This window comes from Macadamia integrifolia, unplaced genomic scaffold (assembly GCF_013358625.1).
Source record: "Macadamia integrifolia cultivar HAES 741 unplaced genomic scaffold, SCU_Mint_v3 scaffold2210, whole genome shotgun sequence".
Classification (NCBI taxonomy): domain Eukaryota; kingdom Viridiplantae; phylum Streptophyta; class Magnoliopsida; order Proteales; family Proteaceae; genus Macadamia; species Macadamia integrifolia.
This window is the reverse complement of record NW_024868571.1, coordinates 32,048-41,240: the sequence shown is the minus strand read 5'-3', so window position 1 is coordinate 41,240 and position 9,193 is coordinate 32,048. Positions and strand designations below refer to the sequence as shown.

Here is a 9,193-nt window from a genome sequence, read left to right as displayed (position 1 = left end):
TATGCAAAAGCCTTGGGTTTTTCGTCTTGGCCTGCCATTGATACTCTCCCAGAGCCGATTCAGGTAGGGAGTAAACGACGAGTAATGATCCCGCAGAGAGACTATGAATCGAAGAGACAAAATTTCCGTTTTGCCTTAATCGGTAGGGTTAACTTCCGATTGATCTCTTTGGATGGCTTGAGAGGGGAGGCTCGGGAAAAATGGAACCTCAGTCAAGGGGTGCTAATGCATCCATTGGGAAAAGGTTATGTAATCTTTCAATTTCAGTGCGAGGGCGACAAGGCAGCGGTGTGGCGAAGGTCTCCCCTTAGGATTGGTGATCAGGTCATTCGATTTCAACATTGGAAACCTGATTTCAATATTCACGAGAAGCAACTTTTCACAAAGCTTGTATGGATACGGTTTCCTGATCTCCCGCTTGAATACTGGCACGAAAATGTGTTATTGTCTATAGCAAAGGTGGTAGGGCGCCCTGTGGCCCTAGACAGACGAACAAGACAAGGCATTCTTGGCTTCTTTGCGAGAGTGCTGGTGGAGGTTGATATCTCTGACTTGGCAGAGAGGGTGGAGGAAGTACAGGTGGAAAGATTAGAACCAGGTACATCTCAGGTGTACGGTTTTTGTCAAAAGGTGGTGTATGAAGATAATGTGGAGCGTTGTGGCTTCTGTAAACGAGTCGGACATTTGATTTCCAAGTGTAGGCTGAAAAGATTGGATGATGAAAAGCAATGTGCAGCTGAAAAATTAGCAAAGGTTCCAGGGGCGGTATATGTTGAAGATGGAGTCAACTCAGGTGGGAGTAACTCGGTGAGAGAGTCTCCTTCTAGGGGAAGATCTTTGCCACATCAGCAGAATAATTTTGATCCTATTCAAGATCAAATCTCTCCTAATTCAAATTCGTCTAACGCTGGGGGAGATATTCAAATACTTTTGGATCCTTCCAACTCTGTCTCAAACGTTTTAGGAAAGGAGTCCAACGGAGATGAAAATTCTGGAATTAAGGAAGGCTTTGTGTCAGGGACGGTTATAGAATTAGAGTCTGATTCTAATCCTATAAATAAGGAAGGAGAGATTTCTAATACTCTACCTAAGGAAGGAGAGTTATTTCGAATGGATGAGGGATCGGATGTTGATTCTGACCCAAACCCAACTGAGAACCCGCTCCATGGAGTTCCTGGTGATCCGCCAGTGGATCCATTGGGGGGGAACGAACCCAGAATGGGGCTTACTCCTGAGGGCGAGGTTGCTGTTCCGGAGGGGAGGTATCCTTCTCGTTATAGAAGGCTCGGTGGGGGTCAAGGACCTGGACGTGGTGTTGCCATGGCCAGTGCTATGCAGCCAGTTGTTGAAGACCCTGGTGAGGATCACGTGGTTTCTTCTTTGCCCAGGGTGGAATGTTCAAGGGGAACAGTCTCTATTGTGCATTCAGAAATCATGAGAATGGATACGGTGGCAGTGGCTCGGGAGAAGGAGGCTGGAGGCATGCTTGTGGGTGGAAAGCAAAGAAAGAAAACAGTTAGTCAGGCGAAAAAGTCTGATAAAAATCAATTCTCTAAGAAGTAATTCATGAAGATTCTGTATTGGAACATTCGGGGTGTTAGGAAGGCAGCAGGGTTGTGCGCTTTACGTCAACTGGTGAAGGAGCATGCCCCGGATGTGCTATGCTTGGCTGAACCCATGGTTCAGGTATGTAAATTTCCTGGTATTTTCTTTAGTCGGCTGGGGTATGCTGTGGATTTCATTCATAATTTTCGGGATGAAAAAGTCCCAAATTTATGGATTATATGGAAGTTGGGGGTTTCGAGACCATTCGTTGCAGGTATGTCTGATCAACATATATCAGTCATCTTTGATTGGCCAGGTAGTAAAGTGGGTATTTCTTTTGTACATGCAAGTTCTTTTAAAATTATGCGTAGGCAATTGTGGTTAGATTTGGAGTTGTCGATATCCGCTTTGGTTCCGTGGTCTGTGATGGGGGATTTCAATGCAACCCTGCTCTCGCATGAGAAAAGAGGTCCTGGTAAGTTTAATCTTGGATCAGCTGCTGAATTCCAGGCAATGGTTGATGCGTGTGAATTGCTTTCTATCCCTTCTCAGGGAAAGAAATTCACTTGGACTAACAATCGTCGAAGGGGTCATGCAGTTGCAGTGTTAGATCGGAGTTTTTGTAATGGGAAGTGGATAGATGTGTTTAGAAATGTGAAGCAGCGTGTTTTGTTGTCTTCGGTATCAGATCATGCCCCTCTAATTGTTGTCTCTGATGATGTTCAAAGACCTACAAATATCCCCTTTAGATTCCATAGCTTTTGGATGGAAAATGATCAATTTATCTCCGTGGTTGAGGAAGCTTGGAAAACTTCGATAGGAGGTAATCCAATTTTCGTTCTGGCACAAAAATTAAAGCAGGTCAAGGAGAATTTAAAGGTTTGGGCGAGGGCTAACTTTCCTAACCTGAATGACGAGGTCGATAAAGCAAAGCTGGAATTAAAGAAGGTTCAAGACATGATAGAGGTGGCTGGGATGACTGATGAATTATTTAACAGAGAGGCAGATGCAAAAACAGTATTATTGAAGGCCAACCAAATGTACGAGAAGTTGTGGGCTGAAAAAGCTAAACTGAGATGGATGAAAAATGGAGATTGTAACTCGAAAATTTTTCATCTCTCCGTGAAGCTTAGGAGGTTGAAAAATCAGATCACCTCCCTAAAAAAGGAAGATGGAACTTGGGTTTCAGACCAACAGGGAATATCGTCTTATGTCTCTGATTTTTTTGAGAAATTTCATGAGGCTGATGCAATCACGGTTCATAATGACCTTCTTGATAATATTCCCAGAGTGTTGGAGGAGGAGGACGTGGCAGGATTGGAGATTGTCCCGAGTGGGGACGAAATAAAACAAGCTGTTTGGGATTTAGATCCTGTAAGCTCTCCAGGTCCTGATGGGTTCCCAGGTAGTTTCTTCAGGCGATGTTGGGCTATTGTTGAGGGTGATTTTTGCAGGGCAGTGAAAAAATTCTTTGAGGAAGGGCGGCTTCCTAAAGGAATAAATAATTGCTTTATTTCCTTGATCCCCAAAGTTGAGGGGGCGGCCTCTCTAGATAGGTTTCGACCTATATGTATGGGGAATTTTTATTGCAAAGTGATATCAAAAATTCTATCTTCAAGATTACTTGTTGTTTTGCCTAAATTGATTTCGGAAGAGCAAGGCGCTTTCCAGCAAGGTAAAATAATTTCAGCAAATATCAGCCTCGCCTCAGAACTGTCAAATTTGATGCATTCTTCAGTTAGGGGTGGTGGAATGGGGCTGAAGCTCGATGTTCAAAAGGCGTATGACTCTCTAGCTTGGGAATTCCTCTTTGCAGTTCTGTGCAAATTTGGGTTCTCCTCTAGGTGGATTTCTTGGATTCACAACCTTCTTCTATCCTCCAGAGTATCAATTTTGGTGAACGGTGGCCCGGTGGGGTTCTTTGGGGTTGGTAGAGGTCTCCGACAAGGAGATCCTTTGTCTCCCTTTTTATTTATTCTGGCAGAAGAGGTTCTCTGTAGAGGTCTTAGAAGCATGGTACAGAATGGTTTGATAAAATCTCTTCCTGGGCCTCGAGGTGTGTTAACTCCCTCCCATTTATTGTTTGCTGATGACATTTTCATTTTCATTAATGCATCTGCTCAGTTTGTCAAAAATATTAAGGCCTTTCTTGATAAATATCAGGCATTCTCTGGCCAAATATTTAATCTAGAAAAAAGTAGTTTGTTCTTTGGAAAGGTTGCCCCTCACAGGAAACATTTTATAAGTAATTTTATGGGAATCCAATCTGCAAGGCAGCCTACTAAATATTTAGGTGTGGAGCTCTCCAAGGGGAGAGTTAAACGGGACCACATGTTACCGCTGATGGATAAAATCAAGAAGAGGTTATCGGGATGGAAGGGTCGGCTTCTCTCCATGGCTGGTAGGGTGGAGCTGGTTAAATCAGTGATTTCAAGCATCCCAATTCATAATTTCGGGATTTATTGGTGGCCAGGAAGCTCAATAAAATTAGTAGAAAAGTGGATGCGAAACTTCATATGGTCTGGTGACATGGAGACAGGGAAGAAGATAGTAGTGAAGTGGGATGAGGTATGTAAACCTACCAGGGAAGGCGGTCTTGGCATTAGGAGGTTGCGAGACGTTAATTTTGCATGCCTGTGCAAATTAGCATGGCAAATCAAACATGGAAATTCTCTAATGAGTGTTTTCTTTCGTGCCCGTTTTCTGAAGATTGATGGTTCGCTGAAAACTACCTACCTTTCCTCTTCGATATGGCCTGGTCTTAAAAAGGTGTGGCGGTGGGTACAGTCTCATGAGCAATGGACTGTTGGGAATGGTCAGAGGATAAATTTTTGGAAAGATAGCTGGCTGGGAAAGAAGCCTATTGAGGAGTTGTATGGTTTGCAGTTAGATATCTTTGATTCGATGCAGGCAAAGGTTTCCGATTTCATTTGCCAAGATGAGTGGAATTTTCCCCAGGTGAGTTCTGAATTTTTTCAAAATATCTTTGATCAGGCCAAGGATATCATAATTTCAGATCTAGATGATATTTGTCATTGGGAATTAAATTCATCTGGAGTTTTTACAATAAAATCGGCTTGGGAAAAAGTAAGACGGGAATCGCCAAAGGTGGGGTGGTATTCATTGATTTGGAATTCTCATCTTCAGCCTCGCCAATCGGTTTTTGGATGGAGAATGTTGAAAAACAAGCTAGCTACTGATGATAATGTGAAAAAGAGAGGGGTTCCATTGCCATCTCAGTGCACTCTCTGTGGCATAGCAGAAGAGTCTATAAATCATACCATGTATGAATGCTCTTTTGCAGCTTTCATGTGGCAGAAATTTTGTTGTTGTTTTGGGTTTAGGTGGCCTGGATTTGAAGGAGTTGAAAGATTGATAGCTTGGTGGAAAGATCAGGCCAAGAAGACCATCTTCAAAGGGGTGTGGCTAAAGGGTTTTGTTTTAATCCCGTACTTTACTTGGTTGGAGAGGAATGGAAGAAAATTCGAAGGAACCTCAAAATCAAAAGAGCATTGTTTTGGCCAAGTGAAGAGCGAAATTAGCTGCCAAGAGCGCGTTCATTCAGGGGCAGCCATCTCAATTTCGGATCTTGTCACTGCAAGAAGCTTGGGTATTTCAGGGGTGCGGAGAAGGCCTCGGGAAATCTTCAATATTTTCTGGTGCCCTCCTAATCCAGGTTGGGTAAAAATCAATTCGGATGGTTGCTCTATTGGTAGTCAAGGGAAGTCTGGAGTAGGGGGAATCCTTCGCAATGAAAAGGCAGAGGTAGTGGCAAACTTCAGAAAATTTCTAGGAACTCGCACAAATTTTGAGGCTGAATTTCTAGTGCTTATGATAGGGATTGAATTAGCTAAGCAGCACAATGTGAAACGGCTCTGGATAGAATGTGATTCAGTTGCAGTTGTGACTATTTTTCAGAAGAGACAAAGTCCATGGATAGCTCGGCAAAGATGGATAAATTGTATTTCTTATTTGGAGGATGTGGAATGGAAAATAACTCATTGCTATAGGGAAGCAAATTCAGTGGCGGATTTTTTGTCAAAGTCAGCTGCTCGTTTTGAAGTGTCAGAGCCGATTTCAATTTGGCCAACTCTGGAACAGATGGAATTAGACATGGATGCATCGGGTCAGCCTAGGTTCAGATTCACCTAGGAATTTCTTCTTTTTCCAGATTTTTTGTTTTTGGTGGAGTTGGGTAGTTGCGTAATTCTGCTGATGGCAATGCCGAAGGTGGAATTTCTGCTTCTCCCTCTTTTCTTATTGTGAGTGTTGGGTATTTCTCCCTCCCTCATCTGATGTACTATATTTCTTTTTTCTTCTTTTTTCCATTTAATATACATGACTTTTTAGCGAAAAAAAAGCAAAAAAAAAAGTATGAACTTTCTTTCTATCGTTAGGTCTTATTTCCTTACCATGTGGTAAATAGAATAGCTTACATGTTGGGGGTATGATGTCTAGTATTCCATTGCTCGCATTTGGGTATTTCGGTAAATTACATGTGCATGTTTTTGCCATATATTTGTAGCTTGGGTCTTTTCTCTGTTATGAATCTGAGAGGTGGAAAGATGAGGCGACTGTAACTCTATTATCCAAAGGTTTTGGACCCTTTTTTTATCTGAATCTTAAAGGCAAGACCCTACCTTATTCTTGAACCCTCTGTCAAGCTCTACCCTACCTGCATTTCGGAGGGGGCTAAAGAAATGTTTCCACCTGAATTTCTCCACTGCACTGCCTGCAGACTCCAAGCTCCAGTGGGGCAAGTTCGACCGGGGTTGTTTCTTGAAATTGATAGTGAAGCAAATCTCATTATGATCATAGTGAACGTAGGAAATGTGATTGGGAGACTGGTTGTGGCTAGGTCGGTGGGCATTTTATCTAGCCCTTGTTTTGTATCATTGTAATTCTTTTATTCATTCTTAATAGTATCTCATTGTTGAATGCTAAATTTTGTCTCGAATTCTTAACCCGTTTTGAAGAATGACCCGCTCCGACACATTTTGGTGGCGACCTGAATAGGAAGTTTTCTGAGATCTGTGATGGAGGCAAAAGCGTTGGGCTGATCGACCGCAACCCGATGGATCGACCCGCGACTTGAAATATATAATGTTCTATCGTCTTGTTGAGCAAGTCATTGTAATTTGGGGGTTTTTCGAGCTAGGGTTTCAGGACGAGTTTTCTAGCCGCTGTTTGGGTGTAATATCTCTTATACATAGTGAAACATTTTCTTCTTTGCCCGAGGACGTTGCACACCACACCAGTGTGTGAACCTTGTTAAATCTCTGTGTTGTGTGGATCTAACATTGAGCATAAGCAAAATAGAGAAAAAAATGTGAACTTAGGAATTATAGTCGAATCATATAAATCCTTGTGTGCGATTGTATGATCGTTTATTTGAATATTCCATTCTTTTTTGTATCTTGTTTAGGTTCTCATTTTCTACAACATCTATCCTATAAGTTTCAAAATGAAATATAAGACAAAAAAGGTTCCCTGGGTGAGTCACCTAGAAATGAACATCAAGGTGACTGCCTAATTCCTACCAGGTGGATAAAGTGAACCTTGTGCTGGGGTAAGGGTTTGCGTTTGCCCTTTAGTATGCTGTTGGACTTCCCGCTGATGCCATGCTGAAGGTGGGAGCTCTTTCTATGGTTTTTTGGTTTGTTTTGTGACTGCATTTATTTATTTATTTTTTGCCTCTATTCTTGTAATAAATTCATCTTCTTAGGAAAAAAGGATTTGCCCTTTAGACTTGGGTGAGATTGATCAGTATCAGGCCCAACTTACCCAAATTAGCCAATTTGCTGATACTTCTCATCATTGGTCTATGATTTCAACCATCTACACTTCTCCCTCCCCTACCCCATATTCCCACATGTCCTCTACACAACTCTACATATGGTTTCCTAACACTAAAGCAACTAACCATGTCACCCCAACCTTCAACCTCTCTCCTCCTTTGATACCTACAATGGTCTAGATCAACTACGTACACGTGGGTAATGGGAAGTGACTTTTTTTTTTTTGCTAAAGGATGATTTTATTGAAGGGAATAAAGGGAAAAATACATCCAAAGAAGAAAGAAATTCAAGCAGGCTCGCAACCACTACAGCCACTTGCAAACTCCACCTTCAGCATAGCCATCAGCAGAGTGTACAACCGAGAGCCTAGCAGAAGCGAAAACTATGCCTACCCAAGGCATCATTTTCTAAATCATCTAATACATGACTGGGAAAAGTGGTGGAGTAGTCAGAGGCTCCCGATTTTGCTGCCTTCTTTGCCAAAAAATCTGCCACAGTGTTCGCCTCACGGAAGCAGTGGGTGATCTTCCATGTAATGGACTGAAGGAATGGGAGAGCAAACCGCCATTTTTGTAAAACAAACCAAGGGATATGCATCTTCTGAGTTGCAGCCACTACAGCTGCGGAGTCAGACTCGATTCACAAGCCCCTTGCGTTCATATTCATAGCAACCAATATTGCTTCCATGACAGCACTAAATTCAGCTTCATATATTTTTTTAACACCCAAAAAAGTACTGAAAGCCTTACAAACCTGACCATTACTGTCATGAAAAATTCCCCCTGCTCCTGCGTGACCCGGGTTTCCCAATGAACTGCCATCAAAATTAATTTTGATCCACTGATCCAGTGGCTTACACCAATGAACTTCCAGCGGCGGCACAATCTTTGGGTTATCAATCTTCAGCCCCAGTTTTCTACAACACATAATATCAGCAATTGATTTCACTTCACCCTTAGAAGTCCCTGCATATAGAGCAAGATCCTAGCAGATGTATTGAAATGAGTAGATCCCATTCCTCTCTTTTCCTTCATACCGTCTGATATTTCTTTCCCTCCAGATTTGAGAAGCAATGATGGTAAACCCTATCATCCAAGAGTTTTTTAAATTGATCGATCTTGATTTCCTCTTCCACCACTGAAATAAGCTATCAATTGACTCATGTTCAGACCATCGAATTGCGAAACAAGAGGTGAACTTCTCCCAAATATCTCTGGAGAAAGGACAGTGAAGGAAAATATGCTCCATACTTTCTTCGTACTGCTCACAGAGGCTACATCGAGAGACTAGGAAAATTCCTTTTTTTCTTATAAGCTCGTCCGTTGGGAGTCTCTCATGAGCTAGTCGCCATCCAAAGGTAGCAATTCTTGGAGGGAGGTTATTGTGCCAAACCAAAGAGTTCCAATGCACTGCCGGAGCAACTCTTCTAATATCCTCCCACGCTGACGATGTAGTAAAAGAACCAAGAGGAGATAGCTGCCATATACATAAGTCCTCAAATTGGGCACTGGGAATCTTCACCTCTTTAATTGCAAGGAAAATTTGTCTGAGAGAGTGAGAGCGGACCTCTGGAAGTGACCATTCTCCATTCCTGATGAAATCACAAACCTTAGCGTTGCAAGGGAGGGGAGGGAGGTCAGGAGTCTGAATCTCCTCAAGAATAGACCTAGGGCCCCACCATTTGTCTTTCCAGAAATTTGCTAGATCGCCTCTCCCAATAATCCAACGTTCGTTTGCCTCCACAGTCTTCCACACCTTTCTGATGCCCAGAGCAATAGACGACGGCCGACAACCTCTATTAAATGACCCATCTTTTTTCACAAATCTGGCTCTAAGAAAGGAATTGGCAG

The 9,193-nt window shown here is 42.5% G+C and overlaps 1 protein-coding gene across 1 annotated transcript; it reads left to right on the top strand.

Moving 5' to 3' along the window:
* Positions 1-1,566: 1,566 nt before the first annotated feature.
* Positions 1,567-7,214, top strand: LOC122066061. The gene is made up of 4 exons (XM_042629887.1): positions 1,567-2,950; positions 4,193-4,503; positions 6,971-7,039; positions 7,140-7,214. The coding sequence occupies exons 1-4, from the start codon at positions 1,567-1,569 to the stop codon at positions 7,212-7,214; spliced, it is 1,839 nt and encodes a 612-aa protein (XP_042485821.1).
* The last annotated feature ends 1,979 nt before the right edge of the window (positions 7,215-9,193 follow it).